General features: G+C 55.0%; 2 protein-coding genes across 6 annotated transcripts in view; one reads left to right on the top strand and one right to left on the bottom strand.

Moving 5' to 3' along the window:
• The first annotated feature begins 821 nt into the window (after nucleotides 1-821).
• FAM110A (family with sequence similarity 110 member A) overlaps nucleotides 822-21,678 on the top strand; it is a 122,222-nt gene continuing 101,365 nt past the window's right edge. For all 5 annotated transcript variants that reach the window (XR_003524492.1, XR_003524490.1, XR_003524493.1 and 2 more), the window contains exon 1: nucleotides 822-877. The gene's annotated coding sequence lies outside the window, so the exon portion shown is untranslated. The remainder of the gene's footprint in view (nucleotides 878-21,678) is intronic.
• On the bottom strand, nucleotides 1,019-12,996 carry SCRT2 (scratch family transcriptional repressor 2). Its single transcript, XM_027620770.1, has 2 exons — nucleotides 12,864-12,996; nucleotides 1,019-1,809 (listed from the first exon to the last, which is right to left on the bottom strand). The coding sequence occupies exons 1-2, from the start codon at nucleotides 12,994-12,996 to the stop codon at nucleotides 1,019-1,021; spliced, it is 924 nt and encodes a 307-aa protein (XP_027476571.1).

The following is a 21,678-nucleotide window of genomic DNA, read 5'->3' as shown; positions in this document are numbered from 1 at the left end:
ATTAAATATAATAATAAATAGATAAATAATAAATAAACAAATAAATAACTGGAGAGGCCCAGCCAGACAGGGGGAAGGGCATTTGTGAGGTGCCCCAGACTCCCCCCAACAAATAAGGAGGGGTACCTGTAGTCCTGGGGGTGGGGGAAAGTGCTCAGAGAATCTGGGGAGAGGGCAGCTAGAGGCTGGAAGCCCAGGGAGGGGCTGTCCTGGGGTGAGAGGAGGACTACGGTAGGGGGCAGGGCCTGAACTGCCCCTCAAGTCTGCCCCAGGTCAGGTGAACTCAAAGGGGTGAGAGTTGTGGAGGGTTGAGGGGGTCTGGAGAGAGTAGGGCGTGGGAGTGGTTGAGAAGGCCCCAGGAACTAAGCGGGAAATGTATGTGAGAGTGGTGTAGGGAGGGGTGTGTGAAAGGCTGGACCTAAGGCCAGGGTACAGAGGGGGTCAGGGACAGACTGGGGACTCCCAAGAGGGATGAGGATTAGATCCCTAGATGGGCACACGTACAGGAAGACTTGGCAGAGGCCAGGAGGAGGGTCGGGGGTTGGAATGTGGCCTGGGAGGGAGCTGCAGGGCCTGCGTACCGGTGTGGACTGGACAGGCTTGAGAGTCAAAGGTAGGTTTGGGCCTTAGACTGGGGTTCCAATAGAGGAACTGTAGGAGAGACTCAGCTGAGAAGTGAGAGGAAAGGTCTGAAAGTTGGAAGGGGAGAGGTGCGGGGTCTGGATGGGAGAAACTTCCGGCTCTGCGGCCCGGGAGAGGTGCGGACCTGGTGCCTGAGTTGGGAGCCTTGAGGGCGGGGACAGGGGGGTCAAGGTCCGAGTCTCGGGACCGGAAAGGACGATGTGGTCGGGGTGCGCTGGGGAAGCCAGTGCCAGAGGTGAATAGTGGGTCTGGGGGGCGGGAGAGAAAAGTTCCGGGCTGGGAGGGGGGGTCCCCACGAGGGGCGTGGGCAGGGAAACGCTGCTGGGGCGCGGAGAGGACGGAGGCGGAGGTGGGGGGCCCGAGGGCAGCGGGCAGCTCAACTGGCGGGGCCGGCGGGGGGCGGCGGGGGCGGCTCGGCCCCCTTGACGCAGGCGGCCTCGCAGTGCTTGTGGAGGTAGGACTTGAGCGCGAAGCTCTTGTCGCACTGGCGGCAGCGGTAGTGCTTGAAGGCCGAGTGCGTCTGCATGTGCGCGCGCAGGTTGGAGCGGTCGGCGAAGGCCTTGCCGCAGTGCGCGCAGCCGAACGGCTTCTCGCCGGTGTGCGAGCGCATGTGGCCCTGCAGCAGCCAGGGCCGCGAGAAGGCCTTGCCGCACACGCCGCACTTGTGGCGCAGGTTGTGCGTGAGCACGTGCATGGCCAGCGCGGGCATGGACACGTACGCCTTGCCGCACGTCGGGCACTTCCGCGCCAGCTGGCTGTCCAGGCTGCGGTGCGTCTGCTTGTGGCGGCTCAGGTTCGACGACGTGGCGTACGTCTTGCCGCACTCGGCGCACGCGTGCCGGTGCCCGCCGCCCGCTGGCGCCCCCGCGCGCCCCGCGCGTCCCCCGGCGCTCCCGGCGTCCCCCGCGCTGCCCGCGTCCCCGCCGCCCCCGCCGCGCCGCCGCCGCGAGCGCCCGTCCGAGATGAAGAAGGCGTCCATGGAGTAGCTGTCGGTCACGGCCGCCTCCCCGCGGAAGTAGCGCGCCGACAGGCTGGACTGCGGGCTCTCGGGGTCGCTGTACTCCTCCGGCGCCGCCGGCGGGTAGGCGGGCTCGGCAGGCGCCAGCTCCAGGCCCGGCTTCTGGTCCGCATCGTAGCTGCTGGGGGGCAGGCAGTGCGGGGCATAACCTGCAGGGGCGGGAAGGGAGCGGGGACGAAGGTGAGGCGCTGCCGAGGGCGGGTCACTCCCCGCGCCCTCCAGCGCGGCGTCCCCGTGCTCGCTCTTGGGAGACGTTGGCTGCCGGTAAGACAGTGGTCCCTGTCGTGCATCTCCGCCCTGCCTGGGTTCAGATCCTTCCTCCTTGGGCCAGGATGAAAACAACCCCTACGCCACCTTCTTGGAGCACGGTGCCCCTATGGTTCTACCGGCTGTGCGTTCACTGTCTTCTTAAGTGCTCACAACCACGCAGTGAAAGTCTTATTGTTACTACACCCACTTTACAGATAGAGACCTAAAGAGTCTAAACTCGCAGCTAGTAAGTGATGGAGCCAAGATTCAGACCTTCGCAGGTTGACGCCAGAGGCCATGCTGTCTTTATTCTAACAACATTCTGCTGTTCTGGTGCTTGCTATAACTTCTCTGAATCTGTTTCCTCATCTGCAAAATGGAGCTTATATTTGGACAGTCCCTCCCAGAGTCTTTGGAAGGGCAGAGTTAAGTGATGAAAAGAAGCGTGTATTAAGCGTGCACCAGGCTCTGCCTCAGTGCTTTATGTATGTTAACTCATTCAACCCTTACAGATCCTGCGAAGTAGCTACTGTTATCATCCCCATTTTCCGTGTAAGGAAATCGGGAAAGAGAGAGAGAGAGGGAGTGAGCACACAGTAATTGTTATATAAATGTTAGCTATTATAATTACGCTTTTTACTTGCTTGAAAAAGTGATTTCACTGAAGATTATTTAATTGTCTGCCTCCCCCACCCGACTATGAGCTTCCAAGGGCTGGATCTGTGTGCCCAGCATGTGCCTGGCTCAAAAAAGGTGTGCAATGAGTAGATGTTGCATAAATGAATTAAAAATCCTGTTAGACCCACTTCCCAGGATTGCTAGAGGATTTAAGAGGTCAGGTGTGTGGCAAGTAATAGGTGGTCTAGGAAGGGGACTTCCTTGTACTTGCTCCCAAGTCTGTTTTGCTCCCAGCTCCACTAGAAGCATTCTGGAGTCTCCCTGTGCGAATTCACCTCCCCCTCTTCCTCCCTCCTCTTCGGAGTTGGACCAGAAATCCTGTCTACCTTGGGTTTGTGTGATTGGTGGGCAGGCTGACTGAGGCTCTTCCAGGGGATTCCCAACTGCAGGGGCCACCCTGATTTGTCTCCCCCCTCTACCCCCCAGGGCCTAGCCTGGTCTTAGCACCCTCCCTGAGGACCCTGGGGTCTGGGCTCCCAGGAGAATTTCTGGCAGATACGCACAAACTTATCAACCTGGCACCAAGGTTATGTTTCCATTGTCTTTTGATTCCTGGAGAACAATGAAGGTGAGGCCCCTTTCCAAGGTTTCAAGCTGGGGAATGGCAAAGCAGATTTGACCCTCTCCTTCTGACCTTGAGACCTATTCTCCCCACACCCCATCCAGCCTCCCCCACACAAGAAAGCGGGTGGGAGAGGACTTTGTAAGCAGGGAACTGGATTCAGAGCTTTCCTTCCTTGAAACCGCCTGCCTCATTCAGACTCTGTACCTTTTCCTCTCATCTGAAATCTGGGATGGTCACAGAGTGAAGTCTGTGGAGACTGTCCCCCAGCCCTGAAGGCAAGGTTAGGCCCCTTATTTTTTCTTCTTTCCCTTCAGATGTTGGCACAGGACCCTCTGCACACTGAAGTGGTTGGGGATGGTGGGGGTGGATGACTCAGTAGGGAGGGGCTCTGGTTGCAGAGAAGGCAATGGTGCTGGCAGTTTTTTAATTGGGGAGGGAAGGTTGCCCAGCCTCTCAGCAGCCGATTCCTCCCCTCCTGTCTGCCTTTCGTCTGGAGGCCCCCCACCTCCCACTCCAGGAATCAGGCCTTGTACTCAGGCCCCAGGACATTCAAGGAGCATTGGTTTCAGACTAAGTGAAATACCTGTCGGGCACTCCAAGACCTCCCCTCTCTGCTATATTTCTTCCCATTGTAACTACTGAGAATAATGATAATAATAGCTAATATTTACTGAGCACTTTACTGCATGCCAGGCTCTGTGCTCAGCACTTCACTCCCATCATCCGACCACATGTCACAGAAACACTTCTACTACAGATAAAGAAATGGAAGTATGGAGTGGTGATGGTACTTGCTCAAGGGATGGAGCAAGGATTGGAACCCACTGCATTGCTCCCCTTGTTTTCCAAACCCCCAGAGGTCCCCAAGGAAGGGGCTATAGCTGGGTGGTTCACCTCCTATCCCCAGTGCCCCATCTTGTGGGCACTCCATAAGTATTTGTGAAATGGTGATAAATGGTGATAAAGATTTGCCAGGCCAACCTCACTCCCCAGCCCGGCAGGATCTATTACAAGCCATTCTGTCTACCTGGTCTTGGGACAACTTGATTCCTGGCAGAGATTCTGGATGACCTTGAGCAAGTCATGCACCTCTCTGTGCCTCAGGGGATAGATACTATAGGATCCACTTGCAGGGGATCACTGATCATGTGACCAGTGCCTCCCATGTTCTGTTATGAAATAAGGATGGCATACTGGTTAAGGGCACCACCTTGGTGCCACGCTGCCTGAATGGAGTTCCAACTTTGCCCAGCTGTGTGACCTTAGACAAACTGCTTGACCTCTCTGTGCCTCTCTTGCCCCAGCTGTGGAATGGGGGATAATGTAAGCATGCATACAGTTGTAGTAAGGAGTCCATGAGTAAACAAACAGTAAGTGAAAAAGGAACAAATAATGATGAACATCCTAGAGTACTTAACGTGTCAGATGCTATTTTAAGGGCTTTATATACATGAATGCATTCTATCCTCATGACTCCAGTTGGTACCACCTTACACAGGTCAGGAAATTTAGACACAAGGTAATTAAGTAACATGCCCAGCAAGTAACTTAGAGCCAGGATCCCAACCCAGTGTTGGGCACATTGCAAACCCCCAATACATGGGTGCTGTTATTATTAGTAATAATAATCTCCCCAGATGGGTTTCTGTGCTGCAGTTTTCTTGGCACCTACCAAGACACATCTTGATGTTCTTCTCTGGGCCTCTGTTTCCTCAGGATGTGTAATTTCTACATCATGTTCAGGTGAGGAAACTTTTGGTGGGTAGTAAGAGTTCAATGAACCAGGCAAGTCCTCGCTCAAATTGGGCTTTCTGCCCGTGGTGCCCTCTGGTGGCAGCCTGTAGCACTGCAGCACCGTATTCCAGTCGCTGGGGGGCTCTTTACATAGAAATAGGGGTGCTTCAAACAAAGGCTGCTCCTCTGCCTTGGGATGGATGCAGAACTGCCTTCAGGACAGGCAGTGCTGGCCAGACCTGATTCCCAGCAGCTGTGGAGCTCAGCAGGGGTGGTGGGGGTGGGGGGGGGGAGTTGGGGGTTATATGAGAATTTGCATGGTCATGTTAGGATGAGGTGGTTCTAACTTGCTTTGTGACCTTGGCCAGGTTACTTAACCTCTCTGGATTTGGTCTGTATAGGAAGAAGGTTGACTGGTATACTTTAAAGACTCTTTCTGCACCGTGGCTGAATAGATCCTCAGGGACGCCCATTTTCCTGTCCTCCACACCCCCAACCCCCCCCTCAACTCCACCTCATCCTCCTCAGATCAGCCTAGACCTCTCCCTGTCTATGTGACCTTGGCAAGTTATTTACCCTTTTTTGTGCCACATATGTATAAGGGAGCTCATAAGAGCATTAAATGAATTAATGCATATAAAGTGCTTAGTACAATGCTTGGCACACAATAGCCTCTCAAGCTGCTTTTATTATTGTCGTCATTATCATCCCTACATTTCCTGGTGATATCCTTCTAATCTACCAGGAGTAGAAGGAGACACACACAGGTGTTTCAGGCTGCTATGTGACCTTGGGCGAACCCCCTCGCCTCTCTGGTCCTCAACCCTGGAGAACCCTTCAGGACACTTTAAGCTGTGCTCTAACTGTGCGTGGAACTCAGATGGGTTTTAGACGCTTTCCTCTGCTCCACAGGTGACCAGAGATGGCCTAGCTGCCTGTCCTCCATCTGACAGGGTGAGACAGGGCTCTCCTGTTTGGGTCCCGATAGAGGCAGGAACGGCCAGGGATCCAGAGAGAAGGCCAGGGAATGCTCTCATCCAGGCTCTTTTACCCATATCCTAGCTGTGTGACCTTGAGCAAGTCACACAGCCTCTCTGGGCTCAGAGCCCCTATTTGAGGGATAGGGACCAGAGCCACCCCTGCCACTTGGAAGGATACTTTGGAGATACGGAGATACCGTGCACATGTCATCAGAGAATGACTTCTGGTGTTCTCTGCCTACGAGTCTTAATACTTTAGATGGAAGGTCCAGAATCCATTAAAAAATTAAGAATCCTGCTCCTAAAGGAGTGGTGGGAAGGGAATTTTGTGAAGATTAAGGCGCTAGGTGCTCCACAGACACAGTCTCATCCAACAGTCTGGCCCCTTGGGGTGAGGGCGGGGGCATCTCCGATAGATAACCACCACTACTACCTACCACTGCTTCCCCTGAGCCTCCCCCTGTGCCAGGCACTATGCTATGCCCAGAGGCCTGGAGACCCAGAGAGGGGAGAAGGTTTGCCCAAGGTCACTGGCAGAGGAGTTAGGCTTACAACCCTCCAGAGTCTGTTTTTTCCAAAATAGCCAAACTGGATGGAGGCTCCTGGGGGTGGGAAGTTTATAGTTGGTGGGGAAAAGGGGCAGTGGGTTTCTTCAGATAACACCACCTAGTTGGCCTGTGTCTGATGGGATGATGGGGTGTTGGGGCTGGGGAGCAGCTGCTTGAGAAAATGTTCCAGCCCCTTGGAAACTTTTGCAAATAAAAGTAATAAAAGTAATGATTGACACTTATTGAGCACTTATTGTGTGCAAGGCGCCCTGTTCAGTGCTTTGTGCACATTAGCTCCTGTCTAAGGGAACATGATAGTCACTTCCTCCAGGGCCCTACAGAAGCTGAAGCCCCAGAGGGGGCCTTGACCCACCTCAGGTCACAAAGCAAGTTCACACAAGAGCTAGGCCAGCCTCCCTCCTCTCCGTCCTGGACTCCTTTTCCCAGTCTCTCCCAGATTCCCAGGGTCCCAGACTTCCTCCAGGGCATTTCCAGCCCCAGTCCCACTTCCCTGCCTTGAGATGGGCAGAAACAGAGAGGGGCCTGGTGGTGGCCCACTTTTCTGAGGAGGGCCCAGCCCCGCTTGGTGGTGGGAGCTGGAGGGGCTGCTGCATGGGTATATTTAGAGCTGCTTCTTGCTGTGCCAGGGCCTCGGGCCTCGAGAATCAGCTCCAGCCAGCTGAGCAGAAAGCCAGGTCTGTCAGCAGCAAAGCGGGATAAAAATAGTTTCTCCTGTCTGCTCACAGAGCTGGGCAAAGGGGCTGGTACCTCCCCCTCCCCTTATTATAGCATCTTTGTTAGCTGTTCCCTGGGCACTGGACCAGAAATGACACCCACCTCCTGCAAGGGCCTGGCAGCTGGTACACCTGCCCACTGGGGAGGGGGTCCCTGAGTCCAGATGATCAGGGGACAGAATGAGGTCTGGCCCAACGTGACCACATCTGTAGGGTGTGGGGCTGATGCCCACTGACCCAGGCCCAGGGAGTGTCTAGAGGATTCCAGAGTCCCTCCGCCCCGCCCCCCCTCCAGAAATCCCACATACTCTGTTTTTTCCTGACTGTGACCCAATTCCTGTGGCCCATAGGGAGGTCCACAGCTCTGCAGGAATCAATAAGAAAGATTTTTCAAGGGGTTGTGGAGATTAGGAGTAGGTGGCTAAGGGTCTTGAATTGCCTAGCACTGGCTGGTGGAGCCGCCTCCTGTTCCCTTGGGGGAATCTCAGCAGGCCCTTGCACAATGCATGCAGGCTCTCCAAGCCCCCCGCTTTCTGCCCTACCCTCTCTCTGCTCCAGAAGGGTGCAGTCAGAGGGCCTATTCCAGCCTCCCTTCCTATCCAAACGCTGGCAGCTAGAGACAGCTGGGAGGGAGGTCAGAGACTCTGGGGGCCCCATCTCCTCAGCAGTGCCCCCCAGAGGTCCTCATCTCTCTCACGTGCCCCCCAGAGGCCTCTAGGCTGTGGGGGTCCCTAGAACATGTAGATGAAGCACTCACCAGGGAGTTGTGACAGGGTCCACCATTTATGCCCTTGTGACCTCATGCGAGTGATGGGCCTCCCTGGCCTCATTTGCCTTTGTAGGTTGGAGCTAATCCTCCCCTGTGCTCACTGCCCTTTGCCTACAGTGTGTGACTGTGTGGGGGGGGTTGGGGGTACAGGGAGTCTTTGGGATGTGTAAATTGCTGTGGTGACATAGGGACTTGATGTACTCTTCTCCCTCAGGAACCACAAACTGAGACTGCTTAAAGAGTGGATGCTTAGCTCCAGCCCTTCATGTCCCCCTTGTGACCCCAGGCTTTCAGGGAGGCCGTGGGCCCCAGATTCTATATCCCACACAGGCCATGTTATTCTACACTCCCACTGACAAATTCTTAGGAAAGTCAGATTTATGGACCCCTAGAAGGTCAGAGCTGAAAGAGATCAAGTTCAACTGCTTGAGTTCATGAAAGGGAAGCTGAGGCTGGGGTAAGGGAAGACTAGTCCAGGGCCACAGAGAAAGCTAATGGTGGGTCTAAGACTTGAACCTGGGAAGCCTTGAGAATGGACCTGGACATGACCTTGGACTAGAAATTTGATCTGGATCTTAGTCGTGGACCCTGAACCTGAACATTGACCTGGACCTGATTTTAGACATTGAAATTTGAACTTGGACATGAATTTGTCTGAATCTTGGACTGGACCTATAACCTCGGACATTGACCTTGGACCTAGACCTTGGACCTGGTCCTAGACTTAAAGCTGGACATGGTTGTTGGGCTTGGATCTTGGATCTGGACCTGGATGTTAGACTGGACATTGGACCTGGACTTTGAACCTGGACCTCTGACATGTCTCTAACCTGGATCTTGGACCTAGACCAAGACTGAGCTGCTGGGAGAAGTGGTAGTTAAAGAAGAGCCAGATGGGCCTGCTGTGTGTCCTTGGGCACTTCCCCAGCCTTCTCTGGGCTCCCTCTGCCAAGGGATTGGGGCAGCCCTTTTGCATCCCTGCTCTCAAGATGGACTTTCTGAGGTGTGGGGTGGATGTGTTGGGGACTTTCAGCTGGGCTTCCAGGCCTGGCCTGGAGCGACTCCCTGGCGCCATCAGAGGGAGTGAGAGGAAGTGGGCGCTGGTGTAATGTGGTCAACTAGATAAGCCCATGGGCAAGAGTAGGAGTGCTTCCCCGGCCTGCTGGGGAGGCTTAATGTAGCTGTGGAGGGCAGACAACTGTGTTATTGGATTGGCATTGATCCCTCATCTGCCTGGGTCAGATGCACTCTGAAGGAGTATGGAGGCAGGACTAGGCTGGGATTACAGAGAAAGGGGGACAGGGAGCCCGGCTGGAGTTCAGAGTGAGGGTGTGAGGGTGTGAGGGAAGTAGGCAGTGAAGATGTCTTCGGCTGGGGTCCATGGAGACTGCTGCCCTGCAGATGGATGAGCAGCAGCCTGCTCTGGGATGGCTAAGAGTCCCCAGCATCTCCCCAGGGTGGGGGCCCAGGGCCTGCAAAGCGGTGGGCTCGGTGGAGCTGGAGGGCGAGGGTGTGAGAGGGTTAGGAGGATGTGAGTTGGCATTTCAGAAGACTGAATCTGTGTTCAGAATCACTCAGGGAAGAGGAGGGGAAGGGAAGGCTGCACTGAGGCAGAAAACAGTGGAGGAGCAAGAGGAGCAGGAGGGGGCGAAATGAGGCATTGTATTGGACAGGATGCTGGAATTAAATCTGGTCTCCCTTCTTTGGGGAGCTCTGCAGAAGGGCCTAGAGGTTTTTCCATTTGGGAGGCTTCCCCTTCCCTATTTAGGGGTTCTTTGGGCTGGGGGAAGGCCTGGAGCCCAGATGCACCTGCCGCACCCTTTGCCCGGCCCTCAGAGGCTGAAAAGGGAGGGAGCAGGGAGGCAAAGAAGAGCATCGCTTGTGTGCGTGTGTGTGTGTGTGTGTGTGTGTGTGTGTGTGCATGTATGCGCGCGCGTGTGTGCGTGTGCACGCGCGCGCGTGTGTGTGTGTGTGTGTGTGTGTGTGTGGAGGAGGAGGAGGAGTCCTCCAGGAATCCTCAGCACTCCCAGGCATTCCCTGAGCTGGGAGTACACCTCTTTTATTTGGGGCCCTGTGTCTTCCATCAGTTGGGAGCCTGTGGCTCTCCTGACCTCCGCATTCACAGGCCCCCTCCCCACACCCCTCCCCAGCTTCCCCTCCCACCAGCCTCATCCTGACCCTGTAGCCGTTGCTGCAGGAATGGCTTGTAAGAGGATCTTTCTAATAACTGGAACTATCTCCAGCCCCAGGCCCTTCCCCCCTTCCCCCTCCCTCCTCCTCCCTCCCTCCTTCCCTCCCTCAATCTCCTCACCTCCCCCCCTCCTCTCTTTCTCCTTGTTTACCCAGCACACTTACACACGCTGGGAGAGAAAAACGTCGGCTCAGCAATTTTTCACACTTCCCTCAAACGCTCAGCAAGGTTATTTCCGGCAGAGCGGAGACAACGGGCCACTAGGAGCCAGCAGACTCTCTAAGGACCCCCAGCACCCTGCCCACCCATGGGATGAGGGAGCCTTCACTGTCCAGTCTAGCCACACCCCAGGGATAGGAGAGAGGCCCCTGAAAATAGGATGAGGCAGTCCCTGTGTTTCCCAGCCATACCCAGGCTTGAAGGGTCACCCCCTGGTCTCTGGCACTAACCCTTTCCTGCAGACACTGCCAAAGCAGCTAGACCAGGGTGCCTGTCCTCACTTTGGGGCATCCTACAGAGAATGAAGCCAAGAAATACCTGGTCTCAGAAACTTTACCACCCTCAGCTAGGCATTGGATGGTAAACAGAATCCTACAGAAATCCTGACAGTGGCCCCCTGCATTCTGTTAGACCCTCATCCAGGCATCTCCAGTGCCTCCCATCTCACACTTGACCTTCACAAAAGCTGAGCTTGTCAAAGTCGGAAGGATACTTGGTTCAGCATCCAAACTCTTCCACTGCTGGGGAGACAGAGGACCAGAGAAGGGAAGACACTTGCCCAAGGTCACACAGCAAGTCAGAGACCTAGTCTCCCAGAGTTCCAGGCCAGATATCAGACTGTCAGGACAGCCTGAGAATTCTCTGGAGGCTAGGGAGCTGGCCTAGAGCCCTTTGGGGGAGAGGGCCAAAGACAGGGGGTGGTTCTAGGGTGTCAAACCCGGTGGAACCCCCATGGGAACACCCCTGCTGATAGCTTTGCCCCAACTTTTGCCCTGACCCCACCATTCACTCAAGGGCTCCTTTCAAAGCATTTTGGGATGGAAATCAAAGCAAGGCACTCTTGCCTCCCTCCTGAGGAATAGTTTGCAGTTTGGGCTGTGCATAAGAAATTCTCTAAGCTTCTCTGGGTTTCCTCAACTGGCCTGGGGACAGGACCATGGGGGCTTCAGGGGGTGGGAGCCCAGGGCTTTGTGTCAGTCCCCCAAGGGATCCACATCCTAGTCTTGCAGGCATTTCAGTTTCTACCCAGATCCTAGCACACACACTCCCCAGCACTGGCACCGTCCCAGGTCCACCCTCTGTCCTGCCAGCACTCAGACAAGCCTAGCCATATCCCTGGGCCCCTGTCCTCGACCCCAAGAGGGCCTGGGTCAAGAAAAGAGGACAGTAGAATAAGGGACATAAGGGCAAAGGAAAAGGGGGTTGGTTCTCTGGGGGATCTGGGGGAGGCCTGAGGCTGAGGGGCTGTAGCTGTATCCTTGATCACTCCCTAATTTCTTTGACCTTGATGAGGTCACAGAGCCCTTTGCCCAGCGCCCTCTTGCTACCTGGCTTGATAGAGTGATGGAATGTGGGTGAAGTGCTTGGAAATCCCTAAGGTGGAAACTCCCACCCTCCCGGGCTCCGCCTTCACCACCTCAGCTCCCCCCCCCCACATCCTCAACCCTTTCTTCTCTTCTTTTTCTCCCCTCCCCTCCCCTCTCCTCTTCTCCTTCATCCTCCCCTCCCCACACACCCCAAAGCTGATGCCACATGTGATGTCAGATTTCTTACTGCCAAAGGGATGTCTCTTCTCCAGACACCTGCCTGGTATGGGCCATGATAGGAGAACCCTTTTGTGATTTGTGATTCCCTCGATGGGGGATGGGGTCTACAGAAGCAGTCTCTGATTCTTCTCCACACCCTTCAGAGATCACCCCCTTCTGAGGCTGAATGACCTCTCTTGTCCCTCAAACCCCTGTCCCTGCAGGAACTTGCTCTGAGAAGAGATGGAGTGTGTTGGGGGTGGGGAACTTATAAGGAGCAGCAGGGCTGGCTCTGGAGGGGGTTGAGAAGCTGGAGTGGGGAGGGAGTGCAGCCCAGGGGACCAGGAGCCACTTTGGGGGAACCCCTCCTAGAAATCCCCTCTTCCTTGCCGCCCCCAGGACAGGCCCAGCCTTTGGCAGGCATGTGGCTGAGGGTAACAAAAGAGTTGCTGAGAGAGGGGGCTTGGGAACACTTGTCTGGCATCGCCAGGGGGAGCAGGCTTGAAGGGAAGGAGGGCTTCCCCCCCCCTCCGCTACACCCAAGGAGCCAGCCCTGTCTCCCCAGGGACTCGTAGTCCTGGCTCGCTTATCTTTCCCACCAGGGCAGTACACTCAGGCAGCTAGCCTCCTTCCCTCCACCAGGGAGAGGGGACCCTCAGACTGCCTTATGCATTAGCCCCTCAGCATTAGCCCTTCGTAGGTGCCGCTCTCTCTTTCCATTCTCTCACCACCCCTCACTCCAGCCACGTTCTAGGGCCACAACTTTCAAAGTCCGGGCTGGCGCGTGGCTGTGGGATGGATCGACCCTGCGACTTTCCCTTTGTAGGAACCTAGCCCCTGCCCCGCCCGCCCGGCCCTCAGGAAGCCCGGGAGGAGCACACAGCCAGGGAAATCTCCTCCCGGGGTTCCCTGCCGCGCGCACCCCTCCTCGTGGCCCGAGTTGGGGAGGGCCCGAACTCCCCTCCCTCTCCCTCCCCCAGCGCCCCCCCCCCCCGCCGGGTCCTACTCACCGTTGTCCCCGGGCGGCCCCCGGGCGCCAGGCAGCACGTAGGCGGTCTCCAAGGGGTGGTAGGTGGGGGCCGGCACCCCGCTGCACTGGAAGCCGTCCCCTTTGATCTTCTTTACCAGGAAGGAGCGCGGCATGGTGCGGCTGGCGGGGGGCTCGGCGGGGGCACTTGCGTGGGGCCCCGGTGGGGGGAGGCGGCCAGCCGGGCGCGATTGGCTGTTTGCGCGGGGTTTCAGCACTGGACAGCTCCCAGCGGGCCGGCAGGCGGGCGGCAGCGCGGAGCCGGCACCGGTGGCGGCGGCCCCGGCTCTGGCTCGGGCTCCCGCTCGGGCTTGGCGGCGGCGGCGCGCAGACAGGCGATCGCTGGAGCTGTGCTCAGCACTCCGGCTGCCGGCTTTATATGGGACGCAGGCTGGAGGAGATCAGGTGGTCCCCTAGCAATGGAACTGTTCAGCGCTCTAATCCATCAAATGTCCCCCAGGACAATCGCTCCGCACACGTTCCCCTGAACCGGCAGCGGTGGGGGCAGGCCAGGCGCAGGGAGCAGCGGGCAGGCAGGAGGGGAGAAAGTGAGGGCGAGAAAGGCACAGAGATACAGAGAGACGGAGAAAGAGGAGTGGGGGGGGGGAGGGAGAGAGAGAGAGAGGGAGAGAGGAGAGAGGAGATACACGGAGAAAGACAGAAAGAGACATACAGAGAAAGAGAGACACACACACTGAAAGAGGTAGAAACAGAGACCGAGATGAGGACAAAAAGACACAAGAGAGGAACAGAGAAAGAAAACGGAGATGGAAAGAAGTAGCAACACACGCTCACACACCCATGGGAGAAAGAGAGAGATCCAGACACACAAAAAGAAAGCCCCTCAGGGATGCAAAGAAAGGGAAAGAAAAGTGTAAGGTAGAGGGAGAAGCCGAGGGGAAAGGACAGAGAGTGGTCCGGGCAGGCGGGGTTCAGGCACATGAGAACACAGGGAAGGGGATGCAAAGAAAAGAGTGTGAGCTCGCCAGCCGCGACCCTCCTGCCTCCAGTCCTCTCCCTTTCCCGCAATTCAGAAGTGGCCAGTGTGGACACTCAGCTTTAACTAGAGGAAGTCGTCACCCCCACCCCAGCTTGACCTCCCACTGAAGCCCCCTATTGGGTTTGGGGTTCAACTTTCTTCTCCCAGAACTGGTGGGGGCAGCCAGTCCCCGATGCGGATGCCGGCCCCACTCAGCCGGTCCTGTTCCGGTGCCTAGCTCAGGCAGGCGCTGCAAGAGGAAGTGAAAATCGTCCAGTAATTAATTTCCCTGCTGCCGGGGGGTGGTGGTTTTGACACATCCGAGGCTGTGTCTTTCCCTGAAGCGGGGAGCAGACAATAGAGACACGTGGACTGAGAAGGGAGGGGGGGAAGGGAGGGGGAGCGGGGCTCCCGCTGGAACTCTTTGCAGGTCAGCTCCTTTGTCTCCAGGAGGATCTGAGCAGAACCCCCCCACCACCATCCGGCCAAAACCTGGGGGAGCTCCTGTATCTTGGAGGAACGAGGAGCAGGAGAACTCAACCCCCTTCCCAGAGACTGCTTGGCAAAGTGCCATGGTGGTGGGCTGGCCTCAGCAAGTATGGGATGGCCAGTGCACAAGAGTCCCAGAATCAGACTCCAGGAATGCGAGGATCTCATTGGTCAACAGCATTTTCTTTATGGGATGCCAGGCTGATGGAGTGGGGTTATGTTTTGGGACTGGGTCATTCAATACCAGCTAGGATACTAAGACCCATAGAGGGTACGGAGGAGCCTGAGGTCCCACAGTGAGTCAGCAGAAATTTCCAGAAACCCTTGTGTGGCCTTTGGCCACCACTGAGTGAGGGGTGCACACAGTCTTTGAGGTATGGTGCAGAATCTTGGAATAAAATTTGGACCCTTGAGCTTGCCAAGGCCCTGCATGATCTTGGGGGTTGGGGTGGGCATTGCCCATCTTCCCAGCTATATTGACTCACATTTTGCTCCCTGGGACTTTTTTTTTTAACCTTAGTCACTGAGGGTTGAGATGATCATACCCCTTGACTCATGGCACACCCCTGTATCCCCTACTCCAGCCACACAAGCCGCTTCTACTTCAGGCTTGGTGCTCACTGGCTTATCTCCTGGCCTCCACAGTGTTTCCTCTCCTCAGATTGTTCTTCCCTGCACTTCATCCTAGCACACCCCTATTTGTCCTCAGGGCTTAGCTGAGGGATCGCTTCCTCTAGGAAGTATCCTGACTTCCTATATTGAGGACTAGCCCAGCTTGCCCTTTAGCCCCTGAGCTTCGTGGGGACAGAGACTCTGTCCCATGTTTGGCTCAGCATACTCTTACAATGTGCAGTGGGACATCCCTGCTCCCCTTCCTTACTAGCAGTGGAACCATGGCAAGTTTTTCAACTGCTCTGTGCCTCACTTTCCCCCTTTGTAAAATGGGAATAATAACTGCTATCAGCTCAGGGACTTGGCAGTATTACCAGAGTTGCTATATATAAAAGGCTTGGAATGGTGCCCAGCATATAGTAGGTGCTCAATACATGTGGCTTCTATATGTACAGTGTGCCTGGAGTACCCCACGTATTTGTGGGGTTCTGTGGAATAAGTGGTGACACAGTCCTCATCCCTGCTCTCTTGGAGGTGACATTCAAGGGACCGTGGCTGGACACTGAGGAAGGAAATGCTGATATCAACAATATCCTTTCAAATAGTTGCTCAGTGCTGTGAGGGGCATAAAACTGGGTGAGGGGATGGAGAATGACGATCCCTAGCCAGGGTGGCTAGCAAGGGTCTCCTGGAAGAGGTGACATCTGAGCTCAGACTTCTTCTAGAGGTGCTTAGTCCAGTGGGGTAGATAAGACGCCTGGGTGAGGGGTGCCTGGGTGGCTCAGTCGGTTAAGTGTCTGCCTTTGGCTCAGGTCATGATCCCAGGGTCCTGGGGTGGAGCCCCACATTGGGCTTCCTGCTCAGTGGGGAGCCTGCTTTTCCCTCTCCCTCTGCCCCCCCCGCTTGTGCTCTCTCTCTCTCTCTCTCTTTCAAATAAATAAAATCATAAAGACACCTGGGTGCCCATGAGCTCCCCTCTGCCGGCCTGACAGTTCTACCATTCCCATCTCCTACAAAGAGACAGTGACACTGAGCCCAGGGGGCTTCCCAAGACACTGAGGGTTCACGGTATCTTAGGGACAGAGCTGGGATTGGGCTCTCTGTCATCAGGGCTTCTCACTGGGCAGGATGGAGAGGTAATCCCCCCAGAAGTGACACATCCAAGGTCCTGTAGACCACCAGTGCCAGGTTGAGCGTAAGATACCAGGTCTCTGTCCTCCAGTTGGAAGGTGGCATGGACACCTTTAGCAGATAAGAAGAAACCTTCGGCCCAGAAAGTGAGGTTCAAGAATACCTACAGGGTGGGGAGGCCTGAAGCACGGATGAAATACACAACAGCTGGGACACTGAGAAGGGCCTTCTGTCCCCTAAACCTCCCCTAACACTGGCTTCCTGCTTCCAGGAGGTCCACTATGAGAAACTAATTTCTCCAAATCACATCAAATAAGTAAAGAACTTTACTCTCGGGGATGTTTGTTGCAGCAGCAGAGTCTGGAATAAAAACCCCACACTGGAGAAAATGGAGAGGGGGCTATGAAGAAGACACCTGTCTGATGGACTATTCTATAGTCATTAAAAATCATCATACAAGAGAAGGGCTCATGGAATTATGTTAAGGGAAGGATGTAGAATCCAGAATTCTCTCATAGCACATTCGCAACTAGGAACCAAAATAAAAATAAACATGCCTAGAAAAGTGAAAGGAGAACGGGAGGCCTATGGGTTTTCTCCCACCTTCTTTTCATGTTTTCTAAAAGACCATAAAATGTTTCGGTTCAACAAGCATTTCTCTTGAGCACTTGCTAACTACTCCCTTCCTTCTAAAGAACTGATACATTTTGTAAAACACGTCAGGATAGTCATTCTTCTGACTTTTGGGAAGATAGCACTGCTGGTGGCAAGTGTCCCCAGCGACAATAATAATTATTGTTCTATCAACAGCAGCATTACTGAGCAGCTCTGCGTGCCTGGCACTGTTCTAAACACTCACCCTGCACAGAAGCTGGCCTCTCCAGGGGCTTTAGCTAGAGGGATTCAGAGTCAGCCTGTTTTCAGTTCAAATCCATGTTCTGCCACTTGCCACCGGTGTGGTCCTCGGTGCCTCTGTTTCCTCATCTGTAAAATGGGGGCATTAGCAGGGCCTGTCTCACAAGGGTGATGATTAAATGATAAAGTACCCATAAAGTATTTCCGAGCAGTGCCTGTTACAGAGCAGTTACACGTGTAGTAACTTGACATGGTAATTGTTGTCTATTTTAATTTACGTATCTTTACTCATCTATGCCTCTCCACGGCCTCATGGGAGAAGACTCTGTTATGCCCCATTCTACAAATGGGGCTGAAATGACTGGTTCAAGACCACGAGGTCACCGTGTGGAGGAGCTGGGGAGGGTCCCAGATCCACATGGCCCACTGCCTGCCTCCCCAGGAGCCCCAGGCTTGAATTAACAGGTCTCCCTAGTGGGGACTGCAGGCTCGGCCCTCCTGCCCTCCTTAGTCTGCGCCGGTATCCTCCACATTTCAGCCTTGCTCTGCCCGTCAGGAAGGAGGGGAGCTACTGGTGTGTGGGTGTGGATCTCAGTGCTGTGTTGGTCCAGGTGGCTGACAGAATTGCCCCGCATCTGCGCCTCACTCTGCACATCTGTAGAGGGAATGAGGCATCATATTTGCAGGGTTCACTGCCTGTGATTAGGAAGGAGCATGAGAGTCAGGAGCCCAACTCTAGCCCCGGCTCTGCTCCTTCTGCTCCCCCTTCTGGGCTCCAGCTTTCTTGTCTGTCAAATGGGCATGAGACAAGATGGTCCCTGAGCTGCTGTCCAGAGCCGATAATGGAATTCTGTATGAATTCCAAGGAGGAGAATGGCCACAAATGCATCCACTCCACGCTGATGGGGCTCTTTTTCTGGTAAGCTTCACTTATGCTGCCCTGCTTCTCCAGGGTGTTTGATCCAGGCCCTCCTCCTCCGGGCCAAAGGGGTGAAGGTAGGAGAAGGGTGAAGCTCTGTACACCAAGACTCGCAGAGGCGGTCTTGCCTAAGGGCACACAGTGGGTCCTCTGGAATTTGATAGGTGTGGGGTTTTCTCTTGGGCCACTTTGGATCTCTGGGAAGCAGGTGTGAACGTGGAGGTGGAGGGACAGAATTTTATGGGAGATAAGACCTGTGGAGAAAAGAGGGGTGCCTTCAGCCAGGGTGCAGGTGTGGCCCCTGTGCAGGGACAGATGGGAGAAAGGAATGCCCGAGCCAGAGCCTCAGGCAGTGGTGCGGGGGTCCAGGGTGGCCTGGCCAGCCAGCAGGGAGTTCCAGTGCAAAGATTTTCTGCAGAGGAGCCCCATGCCGGGCAGAATGGCCAGGCCCTGGTTCCCTGCTCTTGGTGACTGCGGTCCGGAGGAGGGCCGAATGGCGGGCATCTTACCACAGCTGCGCATGTTTTTCTTTACTTTATTCATTTACTAAACACAGCTCTGGGCCCTGTGCCAGGTACTGATCTGTACACTTTCCAAATATTACCTTAGTGAATCCTCACACTTGCCTTTTCAGGCAGGCAAGATTGTTAGCCCCATTTTACGGAGGAGGAAACGGAGCCCAGAGGGTTTAAGGAACTTGTGGGACGTTTCGCAGCCAATGCGGTCGGCTCCAGAGGTGGGGCTTTGACCCAGTTGCCCCACTGCCTTCCCTCCCACTGCAAAGGCCCTGGCAGCCTTCCACTTTCATTCCTCATTGCCTCGGGAACTCAGAGCCTCAGCAAACTCCAGGAAGGAGCCAACTGGAGGGGTTAGGAGTGTGGTCGGGTCACAGACCTTCCTGAAGCTTCTACCCCCTTCCCTCAAAGCCTCCCACCTCAAGGCCTTTGCAGGCCTGTTCCTGCTGCCTAGAGCACTCTTACCTCCCTCGTGTTTAGTCGCCCTTTCTGCTATCACTCCCCCCACCCTTCCACTTAACCCTAGGATCTAGCCCAGGACAGACATGGTATGTGGCAAGAAGGAGCATGTGTCGGAGTCCCAGATGATAATAATGCCAGCTGACATTTACTGAGCACTTATTTTTTGCCGGGAGCCAAAGCCAACCCTTTGTGTGGATTACCTCATGTAACCATCACCACAACGTGCCAAGTGGAGCCCTACTGATATCCCCATTTTACAGAAGGCTCAGAGAGGCAAGATGCTTGCCCAAGGAGACCCAGCTAGATGTCAGGATTCAGACCAGGCTGATCTGGCTGCAAAGCCCTGATTTTAAACCATAGAGTCCTTCTCCTTAAGAGGGCCAAAGGTGCCAATGCTGGGGTAGGTAGGGGAGGCCCCTCCAAAGGGATCCTCCTTCTTCCTCCCCTTGCCAAGGCCCAATGCTTCTCAAATGGGAGCCCGGATCTGCTCCATTTACTGCTACACACTATTGCCTACAGAGTGCGGGGCAAATAAAAGTGCTCAATGAATATAGCTCTTGAATGAGTGAATAAACTATTGAGTGAAAAGCCTCCTGGTGACCCCCACTCACCTTGGTCCTCTTCAGCCTGAGTTTGGGTTGATTTGTCAGCCCTCAAGGTTTCCTTTTGCCTTTGGGGATCATTGAGTCCCTATCCTGACTGTCATAGGACTTGCAATTCCCTCATTAAAGTGTCTTTCCTTAAAGTTGGAGATGTTCCTGAATATGCTAACCTCTGTCCCTGACAAGGTCACACCTTAAGTGGCCCCTTGAAACCTCTAGAAAGGGGGTAGAGCAGCTAAGAGACCCCCACACCTGAGCCCCACATTCAAGCAAGTGAGGTGGTTCAGAGCTTGGGCCCAGGTCACCCTGAGCCAAGTTTTAATTCCGACTCTGCCTCTTCAAGCTGTGGTACCTTGGGCAAGTCACTTTGCCTCTCTGTGCCTCTATTTCACCTCTGTAGACTGAGGCCAATGATAGCTAGCACCTATTAAATAGGGTTGCATGAGGCCTGGAGCATAACAGGAAGCTCTACTTGAATAGCCTTTGGAATGTCAGCATGATCCCCACAACACCCCCATTTAAAAGTTGGGAAAAACGGAAGCATGGGACAGGGAAGTTCCCTTTCTGGGACTTGTAGGTTCCTGCCTGCCACATCAAGGCTGCCTCCCTCACCCAACAGTGGCCCGCCTGCCTCCTTCTCTTCCCCACCCGCCAAGCCCAGAACCATCCGTGGCAGATGCTGAGGCTGCTGTTGGATCTGCGAGTTGGCATTTCTAGGCTCCCAGGGATCCTGGCACAGAGGCATCGACCATTCTCAGCACCCCCAGTTCTGCCTTCCCGCTCCCTGCCTCTGCTCATACACCAGCTGGGATCCAGCAGCTTCTGGAGAAAGCCAGGAGGTGGCCCAGGTGCGCAGAGGCCAGGGGCTTTCAATATTGACCTGTGCCTGACCCCCCAGTCTTGGTGGGGGGACAGACTCCCAAAGACTCAGCACACCCATGTGCCCCTAGTTCACACCTTCCCAGCTTCTCCTCCATCTCACCCCAGCTGCGGGACGGCTAGGGAGCAGGGGGGTTAAAAGCTTGGATGGCCTCGGGTCAAATCCCACATCTGCTGCTTACTGGCAAGTTATCTACCCTGAGCAACGTACCTATCTTTTTTAGGTGAGCTGATCACAGGAGACCTCTCTGAGGAAATGACTTTTGTGTAGAGTCCAGGATGCAGCAGGGGCTTGCTCGGGACCCAGGGACCCCAATCTAGCAATGCTGTGGCAGGTTCAGTCTGGAATCGTAGAGATCCCAGGGCTGGTGGCACCCAGAGCTCAGTTGCCTTGGTCGGCTTCAAAGTGGAGAACGTTTTCCTCCTAATCCAGCTGGCCCGCCTCTGTGGGACGGCGCAAAGAGTGGTGCCAAGTGTAAATGACTTCGATTCTCTAAGCGTCACCTTTCTCATCTGTAAAATGGGCACGGATAATCAGGGCACACACCCACCAGACAGCTGAGCCAATTCACAAAGACAGTCCATAGGAAGTCCTGAGCGCAGAGCTGGGCCCCAGAAGAACCTGATCCTTGCTGTCTGGAGGGGACAGGGGACCTTCCTTTCAGCCGCCCAGCACCTTCCAACACCCTTGCCTTATGAGCCTCCTCCTTCCACTAGTGGGGTCCCTGCTGGACTTCCCCACTTGCTCTGCAGCCAGGGGCAGTCATGTGGCCCACACCAGCCCCGTGCCGATCTGGCTGGCGTAGCAGCCTCTACATTGAGTGTCCAAAAGCAGCAGCAGGGACAAAGGTCAGAGTGTTGGCATCCAGCATCAGAGTCAGCAGTGTGGCCTCAGGGCCCTCCCCCCCGCAACGTGTGCCAGCGAAGTCTCCCTCAGACCAGGGCTTCGACCCAATTTGGGACTTTTTTTTTTTTAATTTTTATTTATTTATTTGAGAGAGGGAGAGAGAACATGAGGTGGGGGGAGGAGCAGAGGGAGAGGGAGAAGCAGACTTCCCGCTCGGCGGGACTCTATCCTGGAACCCCAGGATCATGACCTGAGCTGAAGGCAGAGGCTTAACCGACTGAACAACCCAGGCGCCCCGGGGGCTTTTTTTTTCCCCCCCTTGTTACGAAGCCTTTAGTCCTGGTTTCTGACCCTCTGGGGAGGTTCTTCAAGCATGTTTGCTGCCATGGATCCTGGATGATTCAGCAGCCCATCATTGTCTGGAAACTCCAGTAGTAATATTTTTCTCAGGTTGAGTGAAATCCCACAGACCCCATCCTTCTCCTGGGATGACCCCTCAGGAATATGC

Source organism: Zalophus californianus, chromosome 8, assembly GCF_009762305.2.
Source record: "Zalophus californianus isolate mZalCal1 chromosome 8, mZalCal1.pri.v2, whole genome shotgun sequence".
NCBI lineage: Eukaryota > Metazoa > Chordata > Mammalia > Carnivora > Otariidae > Zalophus > Zalophus californianus.
The sequence above is the reverse complement of the archived record's forward strand: the minus strand, read 5'-3'. Positions and strand labels throughout refer to the sequence as shown.

Coding starts and splice junctions, on each gene's coding strand:
- SCRT2 (XM_027620770.1), bottom strand. CDS start 12,996: ATGCCGCGCTCCTTCCTGGTAAAGAAGATCAAAGGGGACGGCTTCCAG. Junction 1,810..12,863: donor GGGGCCGCCCGGGGACAACG/GTGAGTAGGACC, acceptor CCGCCCCTGCAG/GTTATGCCCCGCACTGCCTG.